Below are 26,813 nucleotides of genomic sequence, written 5' to 3' on the forward strand. Positions count from 1 at the left end.
ATCAAGCTTTTAATTTAATGGTTTTCTTTCCAAACGTTTCCAACAAAGGTGAATATTCCTTACATTTATCGACATTCAGGAAAACAACCAAAACAACAAACTAAAAAGCTTTTAGGAAACTCTGCCAGAGAATACACAACAAAGTATGATGAACTGTTTATTAAAACAAGTAATAAGCACTTTCATCTAAAAGCATACAGACTTCAGGTAAAACCAGAGCAATTCAAAATTTGCACTTAAATAGCTTCCTTGTCATATGACAACAATCTAAGCAAAGCAAGTGTATATTCAAAGCAACACTTGTCAAGACAAGTACATGTATTTAAAACAATGTGTTTAAGATATAAAACTGAGAATAATTGTTATTCATCACTAACTTAAGCCAGGACATCAGCAAAAATGATGAACAATTGCCTTTCTAATCTTATAGTTATGCTCATAGATATGATCCCTAAGCTTACGTTCCGATTTACCAGTATAGAAGCTATTGCACTGGTGACATACTGCAGCATAAATAATCCTCTTTGTATGGCAATTACATTTTCCAGGGATTGAAATTGATACATTATTGATGGAAAGGCTACCTCACACAAAAATGAAAGGGCATTGTGAGCATGTCCCACACTTAGTCATACTCCCTGTAGTTTTATCTTTAGAATGGCCCATAACATCATATATGTTTTTGAAGCAAATACCTTTTTATAGACTGTTAGGTGCTACGCCTAAACATTTACATTAAATTCTATCATTAGAAATGAACTACCAGCTTTTTCTGATATTGCTACCTGCTGGGCTGTCAACTGAATATGTGATATCAAAGGCATTTGCATAGCTAGCTTGTTGTTCTATAACATAAATATTAAATTTGTTTTCTATGCTCCCTGCGTTAGTAGTCTCATACTGTAAAAGAGGCACGTGTGTACCTTGAGCTATTTTTGTTTTAACTTCCTCACTTAATGATCTAAGTGATGCTTTATGGTACCCCTTATTCAAGAGCGTGGTGGAAAGTAAATCAATTTCTTTGAGAAAATCACTATGACTAGACACCATTCTTGCTGGCCTCACAAATTGACCTTTGATGACTGCCCGCTTTTGATGTTGTGAATGGCAGCTAGTGTAATGTAAAAACATCTTGGAATATGTGGGCTTCCAATAGATTTGGGAAGCAAGTCATATATATATATATATATATATATATGTGTGTGTGTGTGTGTGTGTGTGTGTGTTTGTGTGTGTGTATACCAACTCTGAATTCGCATTACAGTGAGGAAAGGGCAAATTTTCCAATCTTCACTGTACCACAATCTCTCAAAAGTGACTTCTGTTAACAGTATTTCTGATTTAAAAAATGTTCAATGAAAGTACTTTTCGATCCTGTGAAATAGACCCATGTTATGTATTACCATAATGATAAATCCATATTGTCTGATTTTCATCTCGTTCAGCAACTCCCCTACCTGCCTCCTGCCAAATTGTCATAAATAAGACTCTGATGACTGGTCGACTTTGGCATTCCTTGTCTGTAGGCATATCTTCTTTCAAGCAATTTGGAACTGAGCTTGAGTGGGAGTTATTTTACTAGAGTATGATTACACTGACATTCTTAGGGATATGCTTTTTTTAGGGGATATATTCGAGTCGAGGTAGTAAGATGAACATCAAGGTATTATGGATAGGAGAGGAGTCAGACCCCTGAAACTGAAGAGCTTCAGATTCTGTGCTGAGGTTGAATCCGACAATCACCAGCTGAACCAGATGGAAATCAGACAACATGGATCTGTCATTACATTAAGTACATAACTTTTGTTGTTGCAGAACGTCGTTTATAATAGAATGTTTAGGTGTGATTAGATGTATGCTTTGTATGCTGTATTGTTTAAGACTCCATCTGAAATCATGTTTGTGTATTATTCTTGTAAAGTTTGTTGTTTCCATAAATTGTGACCAAAAAGGTTCTAATGGTGCAGTCCAAATGAAAGTTAGTAAATTAAATCAAATTTTTACATATGACTTGGTGATGCATTTTTTTTATTTTTTAGGCACCCTCTTATGGAACTCTGCACCAGAACTTTTGTTCCTAATCCAATTGTTAGTGGTCCCGAATATGGAAAAATCAAAATCCTCACAGGACCTAATTCTTGTGGAAAGAGCGTATATTTAAAGGAGGTGCAGTACCTATAGTCAGTGGGAAGCTACTTACATTTTTGTACAGTGCATGTAGTTATATGCAGGAAGGACGATATAAATATGAATGAGTTGCATTTTATCTGTTTTACTAGATGTTATGATATCTGTAAGTTCTGGCACTTTTTAAGCACAGAGGTCTCTGATACCTTATTTTTGTTTCTAGTGGCTCTTTAAACTTGTGTACTTTTAGATCTCTTGTTGTCACTGTCGGCTTTATTCTCATTTGATGGGTCAGATCCAATGTATTGGATCCATCTTGGCCTTTCCAACTGCTTGAGGTCTTCAGCAAAGCTCATGGGCATCCTTCCCTACCCATAATGTGGTTTCCTAACTTTCTCAGATCTAATTTGTCATGCTGCAAGGAGGTTCATTAGCAAGCTCTGGGCAAAGTGTGTTCTTTATTGTTATGTCTATTTTTATAGTTATACTTATTTTACATTAGTTTTTCCTCTTAAAAATCTATCCCTACCTTACCTGCCTTTTTCAGTGTAGTTTTTTCCTGTTAGTTCCCTTTTTAGTGTTCATTGTTAGCATCCGTTCAAGTGGGAGGATATCTAACTCGTGCATGTTGTAGTTAGAGGGTGTTTCTCCTTTCTCCCATTTTACTTAAATTTTATTAAAACCTTTAGCGTTAGTGTTTGTTCCTGTGTGCCCCTGGTTAGTGTCTCTTTAAGTTAGAGGGCATCTAACTAACGTCCAGTGTTACGTTGTCCCTATCTCGCCTTCATTCTTGCTTGTTGGGGTTTGGAGCCAATAGTCTGCTCTGACTCGGCCGCAGTCTAAAGCTCGAGAGCTGCCATTGGCTTGAGGCTAGACCCTATCCCAACATGCCTAGCGAGAGTTACCCAGATCACATTTGCAGCTTGAAGCTTCGGGATTGTCTTGCGACTGGCGCTCCGGCTAAGTTGTATTTTTTTCTCCTTATTTTGTAAAGAATCTTGATATTTCTTAGTTGTAATTATCCATTGTAGTTAGGAGCTTCTAACTGTTTGTGTGCTTAGTGTCTATCACCCTATTTTTTCCATTTGCTTTTGAGGCTGTTGTTTTCCCCTCTCAGGCCTACTAATCCCCCTTTCATTAGTCCCTATGAATCTGTTTTAATTAGAGGATTCATTTTCTCTTTTATTTTCAGCCTGTTTTAGAGGGCTTTTTCCCTTTTTACTCCCCTTTTTCCAGAGGAGTTCGCTATTTAAGTTAGAGGGATCTCCTCGGTCGGAGGAACTGTCGTTTAACTTAGAGACTCTCCTCCTTCCGTTCCTCCTGTTTTTTCCTTAAAAAAATAAAAAAAAAAAAACTTGCCTTCTCAGTCTGTTTGGGCCGTTTTTCTTCTCTGTTACTGTTGTTGGCAGTTGTGTAGTTACCCTTTTGTATGTCAGACATGTCCAAGGAGTCGCCAAAAGAATCCAAGCTTTCTGGATTCAGAAATGTGATTCCTGCACGCAGATGTCGTCATTGACTGATAGTCATACTAGTTGCGTGTACTGCCTGGGAGCCATTCAGCTCCAGGACTCTTGCTCCATTTGTCATGAATTTAGCTCTAGGGTCCTACAGGAGCATAAAAATAAGTTGATTCTGCGAGGGTTACTTAAAGGGCCTTTTGAGGAATTTGTGGAAGGGAATCAGGCTGGCAGATCTGATAGGCCCTCCAAGAAAGCATCTTCATTAGCTCCCTGCTCGAAACCATCGAAGGGACAAGATCAGCAAACACGTTTGTCAGATCCGAAGTCAGTCCAGTCCAAGATACAATCACCTTCATTTCCTTCAGTGTCTTCGGAACTGACCAGGAGCCAAAAAAAAAAACAGGTCTCCCTCCTTGGAGCCAGTGCATTCTGTACCACAGTCTCCACTGCTCCAGTCTGTGACATCATTACTCATCCATCCATTCCTCTCGATCATCCAGGAGCCTTTCAGATGATGTGGAGAGGGTGGTGAAGAGGTTACTTAGGACTCTAGTCTTGGCAAAATTTTATCAAACCCAGCCCATATGGACGTGGAGCCGACTGCCCAACCTTCTTTGTCATCGATTCCTCCTTCGACTCATCTTAGTTCGGAGTGCATGGAAGTCATTGTGGTGGAACCGTCAGATCCAAAAACCACTGATCTCTCGGTTCTGACATCTGCTCCGATCTCATCGATACCACCTTTTATTGAGGGATCTGGGGGCCGACACTCCCTCTTCGGTTCCGGAGGGAGAGAGCAAGATCGGACCCTTGTCAGATTCTACTCTCCAACTCGGGGCTTCAGCATAGGTGAGTTTGGTGCCCACATCAGCCTTGGAGCCTTTGCCCTTGGTGCGGGGGACATCTCAAGGCTCTTCGGAGCCAGAGACTCTCTTGGGCCGGGATTGTGATGCCTTCGAGGTGGGGAGGAGTGTGCTGTCCTCCCAGACTGCTCTACCCTCAGCTTCAGCTGCTCCGTCCTCTTCGGGGCTGGTGTCTATCTCAACACCCTCCCTCCATCCAAAGCGTAGGGAACCAATGCCCCAGGATGCTCCCTCAGGTGACCCCCCCCCTTCTGAAACCTCCCCAGAGTACTCCTCTGAAGAGGTCCCTTTGGAAGAGGAGTTGTAAGAGGAAGCATTTAGACTCCTTCGAGTCTCTCACATCAGACATGGACTTGGAGGACTCAGAAGGGTCCCCATGGTCCCTCTCAGAGGATGTCTCATTTTCAGACATCCTGGAAATCCTCAAACAGAGGAGTAGCTTGAAATTCATTTCCCCTTCTGAAGACAAGTCCGTGTACCTGGAGACATTTGGCTTCTGACCCTCCACTTGTTGGGTGTCTCCTCCTTTCAACCAACTGCTGGGGGTGGTCAGTCGAAAGGCGTGGAGCTCTCCAGAATATATGGAACCGGTTCCGAGGAAGCACAATAAGTTTATCATAGCACCAGAGGACAAGCTTTTCCAGACTAAAGGTGTTCCAGTTGATGCTATGGTGGTTGCGGCACCCACAAATAAGGAATTAGCAGAAACTTTTTCTGTCCATCCGCCGAACAAGGAGTCCTGTACGATGGACAGATACGGGAAGCGTTTGTTTTCATCAGCGGCCTTTACTCTTAGATCACTGAATTATTTGTCCCATTTCACTCATCTCCAGAGGGATCTCCTCAAAGAGCTGGGAGATACTCTTCAGGATGCTACAGCTGTGGGAGCTTCAGACAAGACTGCTTCCCAGCTTGCGACCTTGTCTTCTATAGTCAACACCTCCATGCGGCTCATCTCTTAAGCAGCCTATGGAGAGAGCAGGGCAATAGGCACAGGAATTGCATTATGGAGACATTCCTGGATGCGCCTTTGCGAGTTCGTGGAGCCCTTCAAGTTCTCCTTTACCAATGCCCCATTTGATGGCTCATCATTGTTCGGGCCCAAGGTAAAAGAGGTTCTTACCAGGTGTGATCAAGATGGCAAAACTCTCTCTGCCATGGGGGTATGTTTCTCTGTGCCTACTAGACCTTATCCCAAAGGTCAAAAAGGTGGGAAAATGTGGTTCTGGAAATCTCAGGGAGCTTCGCCTGATGCATGTGGTGACATTTCCCCCAGGGGCAGAGGGGGAAACAATAACAGGAGACACCGCCCTAGCAGCTGAGAGGGTCCGCAGAATCAGGGCAACAAAGATGCATTCTCTGGTAGGCCTTTCTAGCGCTCCTGAAAGGAAGCCCACCTGTCCACCTCTGGAGGCAGTTGGGGGCAGATTGTCACTGTACCCAGAAGGCCTGGTAAAGCATCACAAAAGACACTTACCTACATACAGTTGATAATATCCAGGGGATACAGCATTCCTTTCTCCATGCCACCTCTTCCCAGAAAACGAAAGTCAGTCCCAGATGTGCCACCCAGTCTACGGGATCAAGCAAACCTAGAAGTTCAAAGGTTGCTAGAAAAACGAGCCATCCAAGAAGTCCCCGCAGACCAAATCAGATCCAGAACTTAGTCAAGGTTCTTTTTAGTTCCAAAGAAAACAGGAGACTGGAGACCCATTTTGAATCTCAGCAGACTGAACAAGTCTGTCAAGAAAACAAAGTTCCAGATGGTGACACTGCAGTCCATTCTTCCCTTTCTGGAAAAGGACAATTGGATGTGCTCCATCGATCTCCAGGATGCATACTACCACATCAAGATGGACAGGCAATCCAGAAGATATCTACACTTCCAGCTGGGAGCCAGTCATTACCAGTTCAGAGCACTGCCCTTTGGTCTCACTACAGCCCCCAGAGTGTTCACCAAATGCATGGCAGTAGTTACAGCTCACCTGCGGCTTCTAGGATTCTGGGTGTTTCCATATCTAGACAACTTGCTCCTTACCGCCACCACCGAGCATCAAATAATCATTGCAAGGGACACCACAGTTAGTCTCTGCTCAGAGTTAGGCATCACTATAAACTATGAAAAATCTGCCTTGTTGCCCTGTTGACATATTACATTTATAGGAGCAGATTTAAATACAAAAGACACGATAGCAAAATTGCCTTAGGAGAGAGTGTCTACCATACAACATCAGGTGTCAGTCTTGATCAGTAGAAAGAAGATTCAGGCAAGATTTGTTCTCAAAGTGCTAGGCTCAATGGCAACAGCAATAACACTAGTTCCCTTGGCACGCTTCCATATGAGGATATTGCAGTGGCTTCTATTTGCTCAGTTGTCCATGCAGAATCTACCCATGTCACACAAGATTCTCATCACGGGGACCTGCAAAAAGGATTTACAATAGTGACTTCAGTCTACGCACATAACGATAGGCAGGCCATTCATCCTTCCCCAACCAGTAGCCACAGTGATCACGGATGCTTTTTATATAGAGTGGGGGCATTATCTGGGACATACTGTTCAAGGAACTTGGCAGCAACACGAGTACCATTTGCACATCAACATCCTGGAGATGAGAGTGGTGCTTCTGGCATTGCAAGCACTTCAGGGCTCTCTAACTATGGTGACAATTGCAATTCAGACAGACAAGATGTCTGTAGTGTGGTACAGCAACAAGCAGGGTGGAACCAGATCTTACCCCTTGTGTCGAGAGGCTCTAAGAGTATGGCAGTGGGTGGTGTCGTCTCAGCGTTTTCTGATTGCAACACACATTCTGGGGAGATCCACCATGATAGCGGACAAGCTAAGCAGGGCAATTCTGATGCCACACGAGTAGTCCCTGAAGCAGGAAAATTGCAAATCAAATCTTTTGCAAGTGGGGCCAGCCTTGCTGTGACCTTATGCAGCAGCTATTTTGCCCTGGTCCCCCAACCGGGACAGTTACCCAGGGATGCACTTGCTCACAATTGGCCCCCGGGACTTCTTTATGCTTTCCTCCCGTTTCCTCTAATACCCAAAGTTCTTCATAAAACAAAATCGCTGGGTTGCAAGCTAATCCTCATTGCTCCTTACTGGCCTTGTCAAATTTGGTTCTCCTTCCTATGGCCCCATCTCCAGAAGGAGCCTTGAATCCTGGACCCAGTTCCAGATCTCCTGGTGCATCAGTCAGGAACACTCCACCCTTCTATTCAGACCCTCAAGCTGACAGCTTGGTTTCTCCACTTCCCATTTTAGCCAGGCTTCCTGACGTTTCCCCAGCAGTATGACACATTTTGATCAATTCTCACAAATCTACAACAAGAAAGATTTATGCTAGCAAATGGAAGAGGTTCTCTTGTTGAGCAGCCAAAAATCATATTGACCCCTTTACTGTACCCATTTCGAAGATGCTGGAATTCCTAACTGAGACTTTTAACCAAGGGGCAGCTGCAGCCACCATTTGAGTTCAGCTGGCTGCTATTTCCAGTTATGTTCAGAGAAATGGGTTCCAATGTTATGCCCCACAGGTTATGCAAAGCTTTCCTGAAAGGTACTATCCTCTTGAGACCCCCAATAAGAGAGCCACCTTCTTCTTGGGATCTAAACTTAGTTCTAGCCTCCTTGATTCTCCCTCCTTTTGAACTGGCTGCTACTTGTTCACTGAAGTTCTTGACTTGGAAAAAAATCTTCTTGACTACCATTACCTCAGCTAGGAGGGTATTAGAATTACAAGCTCTCTCCATTCAGCCCCCTTATTTAATTTTTTTACAAAGACAGAGTTTCTGTCAGAACCAATCCCTCCTTCCTACCAAACATTTGTTCTGAGTCAAATTTAAATCAATTAATATAACTTCCCATTTTCTTCCCTAATCATAGCAATGATGCAGTGTATAAACTCCACCAAATGGATGTACATAAGCAGTTAATTTCTACTTGCACAGGACAAAAAAATTCAGAAAATCTGACCAATTGTTTATATAATTTTCAGAAAACAGAAAGGGTACTTCAGTCTCAAAAGTAACCTTACTGAAATGGCTTGCAGATACCATCACTTCTGTTTATAGCTCACAGCACAAACAACTGCCAGGAAAATTTTGAGGGCATTCCACTAGAGCATTATCTACCTCTACTGCATTTCAGACCAGACTGCCTTTGGACTCAGTTTGTGCGGTAGCTACTTGGGTTAATCCTCATACCTTCATCACTCATTACAAGGTAGATGTGGACTCCCGAAATAGGGCATCCTTTGGTTCCACTGTTCTGAAGAGTTTATTCCCTTGAGCCACCCAAGAAAGAAGGTGCTGGAGATGCTGTCCCAACAAGCAAGAATGAAGGTGAGATAGGGACAACATAACATAAAGAAGTTATGTACTAATCATAACGTTCCATTTTTGTTGTCCATAATCCCCCCCTTCCCCCTTCCTGAAGGACTGAGAGGAATTATCTGGTATTTGAGTATATGTGCTATGATTCCCTTCCTACCTGATGAATTGTAATATATATGTTTAGTCTAGTGTTATGGGTTATCACAAATGAGATCTGGGTAGCTCTCACTAGGCATGTTGAGATAGGGTCTAGCCTTGAGCCACTGGCAGCTTTTGAGCTTTAAAATGTGGCCCAGTCGGAAACAAGCAAGAAAGAAGACGAGATCATGGACAACAAACATGGAACATTATGGTGAGTACATAACTTCTTTTTTTACTTAGAGGGCCCCCCCTTTTCTTTTCCTTCAATTATTTAACAACAAAAAAAATGTTTTTCTTTCTTTCTTGAGTCTGTCAATTTTTAGAGGGCTGTTGGTGTTAGAGAGTCTGTACTTTCCTTCCTTGTAGATTTTAGGATGTCTCAAAAAGAAGGGAAGCCTCTTGGCCTTGAAAAATGTGAGCAGTGTGATAAAAATATGCCCCTTAGTGACTTGCACACATTATGTGCGTACTGTTTGGGGCATCTACATCTACAAAAATCTTGTTAGATATGTCACGCCTTTAATCAGAACGCGCTCATGGTGTGCAAGAACAAATTGGCTCTGAAAGGGTTGTTAAAAAAACCCTTTTTCTGAGGGTATTTCACCCACATTGTCATCCTGAAAATCTGAGAAATTTGAAAAATCATTGAAACATCCTTCTCCGGCTCTGAATTCATCTTTGGAGCTGAAACAGGAACCACCAAAGTTATCTGGTCCAATGGAACCATCAGAGCAGTCAACAACTACTGGGTACAAGACTCTGCTGGAGCAAATGGAACATTCTGCTCTGAAGACAACATTATCTGAGCCTTCGGCTCCGAAGTCTACTTTGCCCTCTGAGTTCCAATATCAGAGCCGATCTCTTCTTGGCTCCCTTCTCCATTATTAGCAAGATCCAGATCTCCTTTCCTTTCTACGCAGTCGACCAGGAGTCTCTCTGATGAAGATGTGGCTAGAATGGTGCAGAGACTGTTAGAAACCTCCCTTGGCCAAGCTATTATTGAATCTGAACCCAAAGGAATGAGATCAGAGACACACTTCCCCATCGGCGCCTATTCCTCCTTCGATCCATCCCTTAGTTTCGGAGCCAGAAGATTCTGATATCCAGCTTGTGTCCTGTATCAGGTCTGGGACCCCTTGGCTCCTCAGATCCAGTATCTGCCCAGAGCGTTTCTGCTTGGTTGGAGTAGGAAACCTCTGGGAGCAGACACTCTCCAGTTGGGTCTATGGAGCCTGCCCAGATCTCTTCAGATCTGACCCTACTTCTGGGGGCCTTGGCGCTGATGAGTTCAGCTCCTACTTTGGCTTCGAGCTGCTAGCATCTGCTCTGGAGATTCCATTGGCTCTGGCAACCTGTTTGTCGAATCTGGGTAGTTCTTCGGAGCAGGGGCAAGACTGTCTTTGAAGTCATGAGCTGGGTGATGACTACTTTCCAGTCCAAGACATAGTCTTCATTGGATCTTTCTTCCACCTTGGTGCAGGTGTCTTTGTCTTCTCACACCTGTTGACAGGACCACAGAGATCCCTGGCCTCAGGATGTCCCCCAGGGGACTCCCCCCTCTTCCAAAACTTTCCCAGAGTACCCCACAGAGGAATTCCCTCAGAAGAGTACATGTCAGAGGAAGCATCTTGACTCCCCAGAAGAGTCCATCATGTCTGACACCAACCTCGATGATGCAGAAGGGTCCCCATGATCACTACCTGTAGATGTCTCCTTTGGAGACATCATAGAAATTTGAAAGCAGAACAGTGACTGGTAGTCCATGTTCCCATTGGCCAAGGAGTCAGTATACCTGAAGGCCTTGGGTCATGCCCTTCAATCTCTTGGATGACCCCTCCTTCCAATGAGCTTATTGAGTTAATCTATTGGAAGGCTTGGGAGACCCTGGATTCTATAGAACCTCTTCCTAGGAGGCCAAATAAATACATCACAGCTCCAAAGGATAAGGCATTTTTAGCGAAAGGTGTAGCATTTGATGCCATGGTTGTGGCACGGCCACAAAAAAAGCTGTTTAAGACCAATTCCTCTATCCATCCTCCAAATAAGGATTCCAGGACTATGAATAGGTATGGGAAGCTTGTCATTTCGTCAGTGACCTTTACCTTGCGGTCACTGAATTACCTTACCCATTTCACGGGACTACAGAGGGACCTCGTAGAGCAGTGTAAAGTGTGTGTGTGCTATATCTTTAAGAAGCATGCAAGGCTGTGTGTGCATGTATAAATTCCAGACACGTGCAATCCCTAGTGCCATTTTGTAGAAGCAGCCAGAGAGTGAGCATGCATAATCGCAATTGTTAGTTTGCATATAAGTTACTTAAGTTATAGTCAGTAAGCCTCTATAGTGATGTGTTTGTATAAAATAAGGCTGCTTGAACAGAACCCATGAAGACTTGTTTGTTTGTGTCCTAACACGAAAGCGACATGGTGTCAGAACCTGGATGGAAGAGAGAAGAATATATGGAGACATGAGATGTAAAGATAACAGAGAAAAGAATACATACATAACCAGAAAAAAATCAAAGGTAATTAGAAATAATACAAATTATTTACTCAATGCGAAATAAGGCAAAAAGATGCATCACAAGGGCACAAACAGCATTATCAGGCAAGCAGAAAGTACAGAAAATGTTGTTAGCTAAAGAAAATGTTTAAGATAAAAGTATTGGAAGAAACGATTAACAGTAAAACAAAAAACGAGCGTGTTTAAGGCAAAGTTGGGCATCTATAGAGTAAAACGAGCACAAGAAATGTACATTGGGCATGAAAAGGGCTTAAACGAGCAAAACGAATATAAGAAGAAAAGGGCACATTAAGCAAAAATAAAGCAAGGTGACTGTATGTGTTTCGGAAAAGTGCTGTGTTTGGGCATAACTACAACTTCATATTGTATCAAGGGCATAATTAAAGTTAGTTGAAGTATCTCAGTGTTTGTAAAAGTGCTTACAGTGTCTGCTTATTACTGTGCATGTATTTCAAAGAGTTCATTGTGTGCAAAGTGCAACTATTTCATGCAGTCCAGTCAAAGCATAGTTATTTTGAAGAAAAGTTCTAGTGCTTGGGGTGTCTATTCGCAAAGTGCCCCCATTACAGACTGCTTCTTGTACTGTAACAAGTTGCCTAGCGAGGTGCAGCCATTTTGAGGACATTTCAGTGTGCTGTATGCAGCTATTCGCAAACTACAATTACTGCAAAAGCTACTGAGGTTTGGGCAACAGGTGTTCAATTTATTCACATTGTACAGTTGCTTGATATGTTTCTTGCATTGGTAAGAGGTATTTTCTTGCAAAAGACAACATTACAAGAGTATTATATTACTCAGTTGGATTGTAAATTTCTCTAATGTTTCTTAAAGTGATGATTTTAGCAAGTGATGTTGATAAATGACCTTAGTATTCCTACCTTTACTGATAAAATTTCGGAAGCATAACAAGTGATGGCATATTACGTAAGCATTTCTACCTTTGCCGATAAATTTCCAAAAGTATAGCAAGTGATGGTAAATGACTTTAGCATTTCTGCCTTTACCGATAAAAGATTCCATAAAACACTGAAAAGCCAAAGTTATCTTGCAAAGTTCCATAAAGCATTGAGAGCCCGAGAAAATTATTTTGCAAAATACAGGAAAGTATTGAGAAGTCCAAGAATTTATTTTGCAAGGTTCAGCAAAGTATCAAAATGCCCAATAAGTTTATTTCGCAAGGTCCAGTTATTTGAAAATACTACGAGTTTGTTCATTCACATAATTCCGGTAAGCTTAACGAAAGAAAATATAAGTTCAGAGCACAAAGGCATTGGGCAAGTACTGTTTATGCCAGTAACTTATGCTCATGTGTGTGTTTGTGTATTCGTGCCTATTTGCAAGGTCCTTCACTGGTATGTGTTAATAAGGCAGATGGATTTCGAAAAGCCCAACCACTTGTGTTTGATCAGAATATTGCAGAGAATTGGAGAATATTTGAGCTAGAGTATAATATTTTTGTACAAGCAGCTTATGCAGATAGAGATGCATATACCAGGGCATTCATTTTGCTAAACCTAGCAGGGTCTGAGGCTATAGAAAGAGTGTGTTCATTTATGCATGCATGCTCAGTGTATGAAGGAGAAGGGTGCAGATTGCCATATTGTTGTGCAAGCTAAATCAAGGGAAGACCCTGAGTGTTTGAAGCACAAGTTTAGAGAAATGTGAAACCCCCAGACGAATATTACATTAGAGAGGCATTTGATTTAAGAGATCAGGAAACCAGGGGAAATGTTTGCAGCTTATATAACTGACTTGAGAAACAGAGCTAAAATGTGTCGGTTTGGTGATTTAAAAGATGAGCTGATAAAGGGCAGGCCTGTATGTGGTATTAATAGTGCTGCTGTAAGAAAGATTTTGCTTTATAACAGTGATTTAACATTGAGCAAAGCAACAGAGATTTGTCAGATCCATGAGGTGACAGAAAGATATACGAGTATGCTTGCAAGTGACAAGAGCATGGTTTCAGTGAGCTCCAGAGCAAACATTAATAGTAGGCAGCACATGACAAACAAGAACCGGCCTAAGCACATGGCAGCTGCAGGGTTCCCAAAGAAGCCACAAGGTTTTCTAGCAAGTTCCAGAAAAAGTGCAAGCTCCACCCACAGCTTAGTGCAATACAATACAAATCAGCAAAACCCAAATCTAGCTTTATTGTTAACTGTCGCAGTTGTGGTGAAATAATGAGCCTAAAAGAGAGAAGTGCTTAGCATTTGGTCAGCAATGATACAAGTGTAAAAAATGGGACCATTTCCAAACATTTTGCAAATCAAGTAAGCCTCACTCAGTTGTAAAGAAAGGTCACACAAAAAAGCAAATTGATGAAGTAGAGCCGAAACAGTCAGCTGTCTATGTAGATGGTGTATCAGTGCTTGGAGAAAGAAATGATGCAATAAACTTATTAGCAATCAGCAAAGTGTTTTGTACGTTCCAGATTAATGGAAAATCCACAGAGCTCAAAGTAGGCACTGGGTCAAAATGTAATGTTATATCAGCAGACATATTTGCAAGCGTGAGAACTATCAAGCAACTCAGTATAACCAGTAGTGTGAGACTTGTTGCTTATGGAGGTGAAGAAATTCAAACCGAAGGTTCAGTAATACTTTCATGTTATCTGGCTGAAAACTGTTACAACTTGTTATTCTACGTAGTCAGACATCCAGTGCAATCTTTACTGGGTGTCAAAAGTAGTTTAAGAATGAATCTGCTTTGTTTTGCCAAAGAAGTTCATCATGTGTGTGCACTTCCAAGTTCCAGTTTTTTCAAAACCATTTTCTCAGAGTATGCTGATGTTTTCGATGATAAATTGGATAAACTTCCATTTGTGTATTACATGGTTAGACACAGAAATCATTCCAGTTGTTAGACAAGGAAGAAGAGTTCTGATAGCTATGCAAGATAAAGTTAAAGCTCATTTGGATAAAATGGTGCAGCAAGGTGTGATTTGTCCAGTCACAGAACCAACTGAACGGGTATCGTCCATGGTAGCCGCTCATAAAAAAAAGGCTCAGATGAAATCAGAATATGCATTGACGCAAGAGATTTGAACAAAGCATTAAAACGACCATATCATCCAATGTGCACAGTTGAAGAAGTTGCAGCTCAAATACCAAATGCCACTGTATTTTCTATTTTGGATGCAAAAAGTTCATTTTGCTAAGTGTTGCTTGATCGTAAAGTCTCATTTCTTAACTACTTATGGTACTCCATTTGGCGGATACAGATTCCTAAGGATGCCATTTGGAATAAATTCTGCAAATGAAGTATTTCAGCGTGCAATAAAGCAAACTTTTCCAGGTTATCCTTGTGCCATAATAGTAGATCTATTAATTGGAGACAGTGGTGAAGCAGAGCATGACAGAAACCTCAAGAAAGTTCTAGACAGAGCACGTAAAATAAACTTAAAGCTCAATACTCTGAATTGCAAATTCAGACTTCCAGGAGTTACGTACCTAGGACATTTGTTTACAAGTACAGGCTTGAGACATGACCCAACCAAGCAAGCAGCTATTCTAGAGATGTCAGCACCAGACAATGTACAAGGTTTACAGCGTTTTCTGGGCATGGTCAACTATTTAGGCAAATTTATACCAGATTTCAGTGAGCTGACAGCACCTTTGAGAGCTAACACACAAAAATGTAGCATGGTCATGGTTGGAACATCATCAGAAGGCATTTGATGACCTTAAGCAGAAAATTGCCACCCCATCTACATTAAGATACTATGTTGTGAACAAACCAGTTATTCTTTCTTGTCATGCTTCAAAATTTGGCTGAGGCGCAATTATTCTTCAAGAGGGCAGAACAGTAGCATATGCACCTAAAACACTAACTCAACTGAGATGCAGTATGCTCAACTTGAAAAAGAGCTTTTGGCAATAGTATTTGCATATTCCAAGTTACACGATTATATTTGTGGTCGAGCTATTCCAATTGAAACTGATCATCAACCTCTAGTTATTATTCTCAAAAAGCCTATGCAATCCACTCCAGCAAGATTACAAAGAATGATGTTCAAATTGCAAAAGTATAATTTCAAAATGGTCTACTCTAAAGGCAAATTGCTCTATCTGGCTGATACCCTATCCAGATCGCCAAGAAGTACAACAGAACAGCTTGATGCTGAGATGTTGACTTTGATGTGATGTCAGTGCATAATTGTTCCACCACTAGACTTGATGAGTTAAGAGATCATACTGACTGATCCAATTTCACAAAAGCTCAATCACTACATTAATGTCGGATGGCCGTCAAAGCAATCTAGTGCATCAACTGAGGTGCAAAAGTATTTTCCTTACAGAGATGAATTGTTGGAAGATGGCATTATTTTCAAAGGTCTTAAAATTGTTGTTCCTGCTTCCTTACAATAAGAATGTATTCATATTTTACATTGTGGTCACCCAGGTTCATCATCCAGTAAGACAAGAGCAAGAGAATTTGTATTTTGGCCTTCATTATCAAAAAACATTGATAGTTCTTTTTGTTCAGTATGCAATAGTACTAGACCGCATTTGCAAAATGAAACACTTCAACTAAGTCCAATTCCTGAACTACCTTGGCTTACCATAGCAATTGATATATTTGAGTAGAAAAATCAACACTACTTCGTTTTGGTAGTCTCTTATTCAAAACTGGTTTGAGATTGATCTGCTACCAAACTTAACCTCAGCTACTATTATTACTAAGTTGAAACATCATTTCTCAGTTCATGGTAGTCCACACAAATGCTTTTCTGACAATGGTACTCAATGCACTAGCCAGTTGTTTCAGAAATTTGCAGAAGAATGGGACTTTGTACATGTCACTAGTAGTCCTCAATATCCTCAATCCAATAGTCTAGCTGATTATGCAGTACAGAGCACAAAGCAATTACTTGAAAAGTCAAAGTGTGACGATACCAATGTATTCTTGAATTTGCTTAATCTCATAAACATACCCCGTGATGATATTCTTGGCTCACCTGCTCAAAGAATACTTTCCAGATGAACTAGAACTATGCTACCTATTTCTTCAAGTTTGTTGCAGCCTAAACCTAAGAACAATAAAACCATCAAGACTCAATTGTTTAAGAAGTGCAATATCTAGAAATCTAGTTACGACAGATCGAGTGGATTACTTTGTCTGTTGAGGGAAGGAGAGATGGCACGAATCCAGATGACAAAAGGTTTTGATAGAATAGGACAGATTACAGGCATCTGTGCCGAGCTGAGATCCTATTTGGTAGATTCCAAGGGTGTGGAGTATAGGAGGAATTGCAGACATCTTCTTCCTGTACCAGTCTCGTCATTATTGAGGTCACAACATTGTATCTGTGATGCAAACTCTAAATCAAAGAATGAGTCAGACAATGTTTCTAGACCAGCATGTGTTCAGTCTAATTCTGTTCCAGAAAGTGATTCGAGCATTCCACAGGTCAATCATTTTGCAGAAACTGTCTCAGTGGCTAAATCTAATTCCCAGTTTTATGTCACATGATATGGATGAGTTTCTAAGCCTAGTGTGAAATACGCAAGAACATGGACTTGATTGTAATATATCTGTGTACTTAGTATTGTGTAATGCATGTCTATAGATTACCTGTGATTTCTGCATGCCAAATAATCTCATGACAAATTGCATGATCTTTTTCTCAAAGAGGGAGGATGTAGATCAGAATGTAAAATGTGTGTACTATATCTTTAAGAAGCATGCGAGGCTGTATGTATAAATTCCAGACACGTGCGATCCCTAGTGCCATTTTGTAGTAGCAGCCAGAAACTGAGCATGCATGATCACAGTTGTTAGTTTGTATATAAGTTACTTAAGTTATAGTCAGTAAGCCTCTATAGTGATGTGTTTGTATAAAATAAAGTTGCTTGAACAGAACCCACGAAGACTCATTTATTCATGTCCTAACACAAAGACAACAGACCTGTTAAAGGAACTTTCAGACTCCCTCCAAGGAGCTGTATCTGACGCGGGGGCAGATAAAGTCAATGCACAGCTCGCCACCCTCAATTTTGTAGTCAAGTCATCCATGAGACTTATTTCATATGCAGCAGATGGTGCGATTAGAGTGGCAGGTTCAGGCATCTGTCAGGATGCAGGCCTGGATGCACCTTTATGATTTCGCAGAGCCTTTCAAGTCTTCCTTCATTAATGCACCCTTTGATGGTTCATCCTTCTTTGGACCTAAAGTTAAAGAAATGCTTATCAGGTGTGAGCAGGAAGGTAAGACCTTATTTGCCAATGGAGTACATTTTTACACACCTATCAGACCATTCTCTAAGGGTCAAAGAGGAAGTGGGAAAATGTGGTTCAGGAAATCACAAAGGTCTTTCCAGGGCACACAAGGTGGAAGTTCCCCCAGAGGCAGGAGGGGGGTGGAACAATAATGGGAGACGCTGTCCTCGCAGCAGGGGAGGCCTGCAGAATCAGGGTTCCAGAGAATCTTTCTTTGGTAGACCCTTCCAGCACTCCTGAAAGACTGGAGACCCATTTTGGACATCAGCAATCCGAACAAATCCATCAAAAAGACCAGGTCCCGGATGATGACACTGCATTTGATTCTTCCATTCCTGGAAAAGACAGTAGGATGTGCTCTATGGACCTTCAGGATGCGTACCACCACATTCGAGTGAAAAGGCACTCCAGAAGGTACTTGCACTTCTGTCTGGGAAACACCAATAAAACAACTGGAAGCACTTGAAAGTACCCACAAAAAACCGAACAAGTGCTGTAAGCCAAAGGAGACTGCAAACCACGAGTCCACTTCAAATCTTTTAATAAACCAACTCCACAGACCATACACATAAACGCAGTTGCACAAGACAATATACCAGCGTTTTCATCCAATCCACTTGGACTTCATCAGACAATGTACTACCATTTAATTACTCTATATATATTGAATTACCAACCCTCCAACCAATGTAAATCCCCCAAAGACATTCAAAATAAACCTATGAACCAACAAGCCTCATGAATATTAAAATTAAATTAAAAACATGACTGTGAAAGTGCGTGTGCATAAACATTTAAAATATCTAAATGAATTAAAACCTATGGTCATATAAATACAGTGCATATATATAAACTGTTTGGTTACATGAATTTATACGAACATTGTTAAACAAAGTGCTTGTGCTTACTAATATATTTAAACATAATAAAACAACTCCCTCTACTGTCATAAATCGGTATTGCACATAACATTCCATGAACACATAAAACCACTTCCTTTATACAAAAATAAGTTAAAACCTCACTGTTATACTGTTTAAATATAAATACTTTACTTGAATATAATTACATAAATAAATAAACATATATCACACATCAAATCCTGTCACATTCTATTCTATTTAAAAACTACTAAATTTTATTAGCCCTTATTTTTAATAAGGATGATATACTCAAATAATCATTTATCCCTGGTTTTTTACTAGTCTCCTGGTACACCTGCCACCACAATTCCTTACTCTCCAAGATCTCTTCCCAGATACCACCCCTTATATCCTTTTCCACCTGTTGTAACACAAAAAAATAAAATTTGCATCCTCTACATTCTTTACTATGTTTGAATAAGGCACTAGTCTCTTTCCCTTTTTGCATATCATATACGTGTTCATAAATTCTTTTCTTTAGTTCCCTTTCTGTTTTTCCCACGTAATATGAAGGACACTTATCACAAGTTGCCAGATAGACCACCCCTTTTGTATCACAACTATATTTGGCTTTACTCTTAATTAACATATTTCTACTATCTATAAATATCTCACTCTTATTACTAATATATGAACATTGATTGCACCGGCCACATTTATACGTTCCTACTTTTTTTCTCAACACATCATTCTTCCTATAATCCATATCCTTTTGTTTTCCAACATATTTTTATACTTCTTGAATTTCTAAAATAATCTTCGGTTTAAAGCTATTAATTCCTTCTATATCTGTTAAAGCAGCAAATTTGTCCCATTCTTTACTTAAAATGTTTCTTATTCCCATATTATAACTGTTGTACTCAATTATGAGATTTTTATGGTACTGGTTTTCCTCAGTCACCCTATCCTTATTTTCTTCTCTTGTTGTTTTAAATTCAATCCTACCCATAATTGGTTTAAATCTGTCTGCCCTACCTATTTCCACTTCCCTTCTAATGTCATTTACAAATTTCACTGGGTATCCCCTTTCAATGAACATTTTCTGCAATGTATCACATTCGACCAAAAAGTCTTCATCCAGGGTAGTCATCCTTGATCCCCTCACAAACTGCCCTTTAACTATATTACGCTTGCAGTGTAGGGGATGCGCACTTGCATAATGCAAATAAGAATTGACATAGGTTTTTTTCCTATATACCCTGGATGAAAATGACTTCAGCGTGTTATTTTTAACCAATTCAATGTCCAGATATTGTAGAACCTCATGATTGACATTGTGTGTAAATTTAAGGAAATTAGTAGTTTTACCAATATATTCAAGAAATTCCTTGAATCTTTCTTGCCCCCCTATCCAAAAAATAACTATATCATCTAGGAATCTTTTGTACAAGATCCATTCCTTCTTAAACTCTGATTTTAATATATATTTTTCTTCCCATTTGGACAAAACTATGTTGGCATATGTTGGTGCACATGCTGCACCCATAGACACCCCAGTCCTCTGTTGAAAGTATTCACCATCAAATAACAAAAAATTGTATTTTAAGACGGTGTCCATGAGTGCCACTGATAAAATCTTATCTTCTTGTGTCATAGTTTTGTCCAAAAATACACATTCCTCAAACCACTTCATTCCTCTAGTATGTGGTATGCAGGAAAAAAGATCCACTATGTCTATAGTTATGAATAATAGGTCGGTGCTATAACATTCAGGTGTTAATTGTTTTAAAAAATCCCATGAGTCTTTCAATATCACTCTATTACTTGTCCATATATGCTTGGTTGTAATATCTATGTATTTTGCTAGGGGTTCTGTTTTTGACCCTCCTGCAGTAACTATGGGTCTTAGGGGTGGGTCCATCACATTTTTATGGACTTTCGGGATTCCGAACATAGTGGCCATCCTAGGTTTTGCTACTGTTAAAAACTTGTGTAGTTCAGGTTTTAACACCTTTTCTAACACAAAGTCATTCAACATATTATCTATTCGAAAATATGCCACATTTACCTCATTTTTTGAGACCACTGAATATTTTGTTTCATCTCTTAGTATCATGTTCATCTTTCCCTCATAGATTATATTGTCCATTATGACACCCCCCTTATCAGGTTTCATCACTCTGATAGTGTCCTCATTAATTAATTCCATTAATGCCTCTTTTTCGTCTTTATTCAAGTTATTATCATATATCTTCCTATTTTTGTTGTTATGTTCAGTTCTGATCCCTTCTTCCAAAATTCTTTCAAAGTTTCTTAACTGGGGTAACAAGGGTGGATTGAAAGTAGATTTCTTTTTCAATTTTGTAACTCTATTATCACTACTATAACCATTGTTGCTTGCCAGAACACTCAAATTTATTCTTCGCATAAACAACTTGGTATCCAGAATTGTGGTGGCGGTGTCACCCTTTGAACTAGGAATAAATTTAAAACCTTTACTAAGTAATTTGAAATGGTTAACCTTAACATCAAAATTACCATAATTGTAAATTGAAAAATCCTTATATGTATGAATAACCTTATTTACAACATTAATATCATATACTTCATTTCTGTCCAAATTCGGGCTATTTGAAGAGAGGGTGTTGATCAATACCTCCCCCTCCCCCTTCTCCCCCCCCCTCCTGTAAAAATTTTCCCTATAATTGTGAGGCCTGTATACTTCTGTTTCCCTTACTAAAGGAGGGAAATCTTGGTCATAGGTAAGATCATTCTGAAAATCTGAATGACTGTAAATGGGTTTATTCCATTTCCTATTATTAACAAAATTGTTAACATTCTTTTTAGACAAATTGGGTTCTGGATAGTTAGTCCCATTTTCATATTCCATGATGTCCCTGTGTAATTTACCTATTTTACGTTGCATAACCACATTACATTTTTCATCAATTTCATGCCTAATATTATAATATTGTTGCTTCTCTTCCTTAATACTAAATATTAGGTCATTTTTAATAGCTCCATCCATTTCATCAATGTCTTTAGTCAAACACTTAATATTTCTTTCATTTTCTTCTATTATTAATTTAATAACATCTAAACCACATTGATTAAAAACCTTGAGCAAGTTTTTATGAAAAATAGAACCACTGGTAACATTGTTTGGATACTTACAAATACGAAGACCTTTTGGAACAATTTCCTTTTTAAGCATTCTAATAAGTATGCATTTTCTATATGTAAAGTTTTGAACCTAGTCATAAGGCCTTTGAGTTTATCAATTTTAACCACATAAGTCTCTCCTTCTTGTCTGTCCAAACCAACATGTGTATCCATACCAAAGTCTATATTCTTATTCAACCAGTCTCTAGTGCTGATATGGTTAGAACAATCAGTACCTTTGCTTAAATCCGTACGAGTCGGTTTCTTCCGTTGAGCCCCTGCAGCTGTTCCACGACGCTCATTAATCACTTCAGTCCCTTCAGATTCGACACCCAGAATGTTAGGAGTAAGTAGAGGATTGAAATTAGTTGCTGAGCCCTCGGAAAAGTCGCCGGCGTCATCTTCTTCGCCCATAAGCTGCCTCTTCCGTTTGCTTCTACTGTTAGGCTGTTGTACCTCCTCGAGCACAGTTTCTTCGCAACCTAACTTAGTTTGACTCACTAACATCTTGTGGCAAAGGGGAGTGAGTAAATCTATGAGCTCGGTCAACTGCCCAATCAACTTCCTTGATTGGCCGAGCTCCTCCGATGCTTCCGAACTCATTGCTGTCCTTTTTCTCTATTTGAAAAAGTTTCCCTTGGCCCAGAAAGACTCACGAAACACCAATAAAACAACTGGAAGCACTTGAAAGTACCCACAAAAAACCGAACAAGTGCTGTAAGCCAAAGGAGACTGCAAACCACGAGTCCACTTCAAATCTTTTAATAAACCAACTCCACAGACCATACACATAAACGCAGTTGCACAAGACAATATACCAGCGTTTTCATCCAATCCACTTGGACTTCATCAGACAATGTACTACCATTTAATTACTCTATATATATTGAATTACCAACCCTCCAACCAATGTAAATCCCCCAAAGACATTCAAAATAAACCTATGAACCAACAAGCCTCATGAATATTAAAATTAAATTAAAAACATGACTGTGAAAGTGCGTGTGCATAAACATTTAAAATATCTGAATGAATTAAAACCTATGGTCATATAAATACAGTGCATATATATAAACTGTTTGGTTACATGAATTTATACGAACACCTATCAGACCATTCTCTAAGGGTCAAAGAGGAAGTGGGAAAATGTGGTTCAGGAAATCACAAAGGTCTTTCCAGGGCACACAAGGTGGAAGTTCCCCCAGAGGCAGGAGGGGGGTGGAACAATAATGGGAGACGCTGTCCTCGCAGCAGGGGAGGCCTGCAGAATCAGGGTTCCAGAGAATCTTTCTTTGGTAGACCCTTCCAGCACTCCTGAAAGACTGGAGACCCATTTTGGACATCAGCAATCCGAACAAATCCATCAAAAAGACCAGGTCCCGGATGATGACACTGCATTTGATTCTTCCATTCCTGGAAAAGACAGTAGGATGTGCTCTATGGACCTTCAGGATGCGTACCACCACATTCGAGTGAAAAGGTACTCCAGAAGGTACTTGCACTTCTGTCTGGGAGCCAGTCACTTCCAGTTTCTATCTCTGTCCTTTGGCCTTACTACAGCTCTCAGAGTGTTCACCAAATGCATGGCAATACTGGCGGCTCACATGAGACATTGAGGATTTCAGGTGTTTCCGTATCTGGTCAACTGGCTCTTACTCTCCTCGACCAGGCATCTTCTGCTACAAGCCAGGGATTATACTCTTCGGCTTTGTTCCTTACTAGGCATTGCCATAAATTACAACAAATCTGCTCTAGAGCCATGTCAAAATTTAATAGTCACAGGAGCAGAAATAAATACAACTACATTGATAGCAAGACTCCCTCAAGACAGAGTCCTTATTCTTCACCTTCATGTAAAACGATTATATCAGGAAGACATGACCCTCTGCAAAACTTAATGAAAGGTAAAAAGTAAAAAATGCACCAAGATAACACACAGCAAAACGTTTAATCACAGCAAAGTACAAAGTGGTAAGCGCTTTCACAACCGAAGTTGCTTCATCAGACACCACAGTAAAAAATGCACAGGTTTAAATAGAGATTCTAAAATGCCAATTAATGCCTCTGCAAAACTTGTTCTTCAGGTACTAGGAAAGATGGCAGCATCTATCGTACTTATTCCCCTAGCTCATCTGCATGAGGATTCTTCAATAGTTACTGTCCACTCAATGGTCAATCCTAGATCTTCTGATGTCAAAATCCTCATAGCCAACTTCTGCAAAAGGGATCTCCAATGGGGTGGATTCATTCTCCCTTAGTATCCCAAGGCTGTGCCTTAATTCCTCCTCAGCCCCAAGTCACAGTGATCACTGACGTTTCCCAGATAGGGTTGGGGGACATTATCTCAGGAAGACAGTTCAAGGCATCTAGCAGGATCACGAGGCTCATTTGGACATAAACATCCTAGAGATGAGAATGGTGCTCTTAGTGTTGCAAACATTTCAAGACACACTCCCTCTGGGAATGATAGCAATTCAGTCAGACAGTCTGTTAGTGGTCTGGTACATAAACAAGGGGGGAATAGATCGTATTACCTTTTTTGTGAAAAGCTCTAAGGGTTTGGCAATGGGTGACGGCCTCCAACCATTTTCTGATTGCAATGCACATCCTAGGGCAATCCAGTGTTACTGCAGACAAATTAAGCAGGGACATTTTTTGACCACATGAGTGGTCCCTCAATCAGCAAGTTGCGGAAGAGATTTTCTGGAAATGAGCCAGCCTTGCTGCGATCTCTTTGCATCACCTGCCAATGCCAAATGCAGCAACTACTTTGCCCTGATCCCTCCTATGGGGGAGTCACCAAGGAATGCACTTGTTCATGATTGGCCTTCAGAACTCCTCTGTGCTTTCTCTCCAATCCCTCTTGATTCCCCAGTTGATACATAAAGCAAGTTTGTTGGAAACTACAATTATCCTGATTGCCCCATATTGACTTCATCAAATCTAGTTTCCCTTGCTTCAACCTCATCTTTGGGACAAACCATGGATTCTGGACCCTGCTCCAGACCTTCTGTCTCACCCGTCAGGAATGTACATCCCAGCCTACACAGTCTCAAACTGACAGCTTGGCTGCTGCAGTTCCGCTGATAGCCAGGTTTCCTCTTCTTTCCTCCCCAGTCAAACATATTTTGTTATCTTCCCATAAAACTTCCACATTAAGATTGTATGAGTAAATGGATGAGGTCTGTTACATGAGCCAGTGATAATCAGATAGATCGCTTTTCAGCTCCCATACCTTCTGTTCTAGAATTTTTAGTGAAATGTTTTCATGAAGGAGCTGCTGCTTCCTCTGTTAGAGTTCAGTTGGCAGCAATTTCACATTTCCATGTAGGAGAAAATGATGCTGCAATTGTCTTACAGGCTTTGTAAAGCCTTTTTGAAGGGCACTACAATGATAAGACCTCCGTACAAAATCCCAGCTCCTCCCTGGGATCTGAATTTCATCTTGACAAATATTATCTGTCCTCCCTTTGAAGCTTTGAACACATGTGATTTGAAATTGCTAGCTTGGAAAATGCTCTTTTTATTGGCTATTACTTCAGCCAGAAGAGTTTCAGAATTGCAAGCTTTATCTATCAAGCCCCTATACCTAGTTTTTCTTAAGGACAGAGTTTCTTTATGCACTACTCCTTCCATTCTTCCAAAGGTTGTGTCAGAAAGTAACCTCAACCAATCTATTGAGCTGCCAGTTTTCTTCCCAAATTTCCGAAACAAGGGAAAATTTTTACTACATCTTCTGGATATTCATAGACCGTTACGTTTCTAGTTACACAGAACTTCAGAATTTAGGAAATCAGATCAGCTCTTTATATCTTACTCTGACATCAGAAAAGGTCAATCAGTTTCAAAAGTTACTTTGTCTAGATGGCTCACTTTTTGCATATCCTACATCTACAACTCTAAGAAAAGAGCTCTTTCTTTCCCTGTTAAAGCTCATTCCAACAGGTTGAAAGCTACATCTACAGCTTTTCAAGCAAGGTTGCCTGTGGATAACATCTGTGTTGCAGCTACGTAGGTGAAAGCTCAAACCTTTGTTACTCATTACAAAATGGATTTGGCCTGTAGGAGTAGAGCCTCTTTTGGTTCTATGGTTCTGAGGTATATACTCCCATGAGCCACCCAAGATTCATATTGCTTGGGACACGTTCCCATCAGTGAGAGTAAAGCCGAGATTGACAACAGACAAAGAAGTTATGTACTTACCATAGCATTCCATGTGTGTTGTCCATCTCACAACCCACCTGCACTACCCCCATTCTGATACTCCTGGGAGACTGAGTAGTTATTGGGTTTGCAGATATCCATAGCCTCAGAAATACTGCCTTGGCCTATATATATATATATATATATATATGTGTGTGTGTGTGTGTGTGTGTGTGTGTGTGTATATATATATATAGATATACATGTGTATGTGTGTGTGTGTGTATATATATATATATATATATATATATATATATATATATATATATATATATATACACATACATGTGTATATATATATATATATATATATATATATATATACATACATGTGTATATATATATATATATATATATATATATATATATATACACATACATGTGTGTATATATATATATATATATATATATATATATATATATATATATCTATATATATATATATATATATATATATATACATACATATATATATATATATATATATATATATATATACACACACATATATATATGTATATACATGTAGTACTTTTATATATATATATGCATATTAAGGGAGTTTCTTTTCATTCGTATGAGTTGATGGGGGCAAACAAGATCTGAGGAAGTTAGGGAACTGCATTATGCATAGGGAAGGATGCCCACGAGCTTTGCTGAAGACCTTGAGTTTTTGGAAAGGCCGAGATGGATCCGATACATCGGCACCAACCCATCAGTAAGAATAAAGGTCGAGAGTGACAACACACATGGAACATTATGGTAAGTACATAACTTCTTTTTTAGGTTGAATTCCTAGACATGGTAATTATTGTAGTATGGTAAAATGTAGCAAAGAATCTTGGAAACTGCTCATATGTAGTGCAGAAATAACGATGTAAGACATACATTGGTATGCATCAGGCAAA

The 26,813-nt window shown here is 40.0% G+C and overlaps 1 protein-coding gene across 1 annotated transcript in view; it reads left to right on the top strand.

Annotated features, from left to right (window-relative positions):
- Positions 1-26,813, top strand: part of MSH5 (mutS homolog 5) — a 2,353,005-nt gene that overhangs the window by 1,880,146 nt on the left and 446,046 nt on the right. Inside the window, exon 23 of the mRNA XM_044083236.1 lies at positions 2,040-2,166. Coding sequence (XP_043939171.1) covers positions 2,040-2,166 — 127 coding nt within the window. The remainder of the gene's footprint in view (positions 1-2,039; positions 2,167-26,813) is intronic.

Source organism: Protopterus annectens, chromosome 9.part0 (genome assembly GCF_019279795.1).
Source record: "Protopterus annectens isolate FY-2018-M chromosome 9.part0, PAN1.0, whole genome shotgun sequence".
NCBI classification, from domain to species: domain Eukaryota; kingdom Metazoa; phylum Chordata; order Ceratodontiformes; family Protopteridae; genus Protopterus; species Protopterus annectens.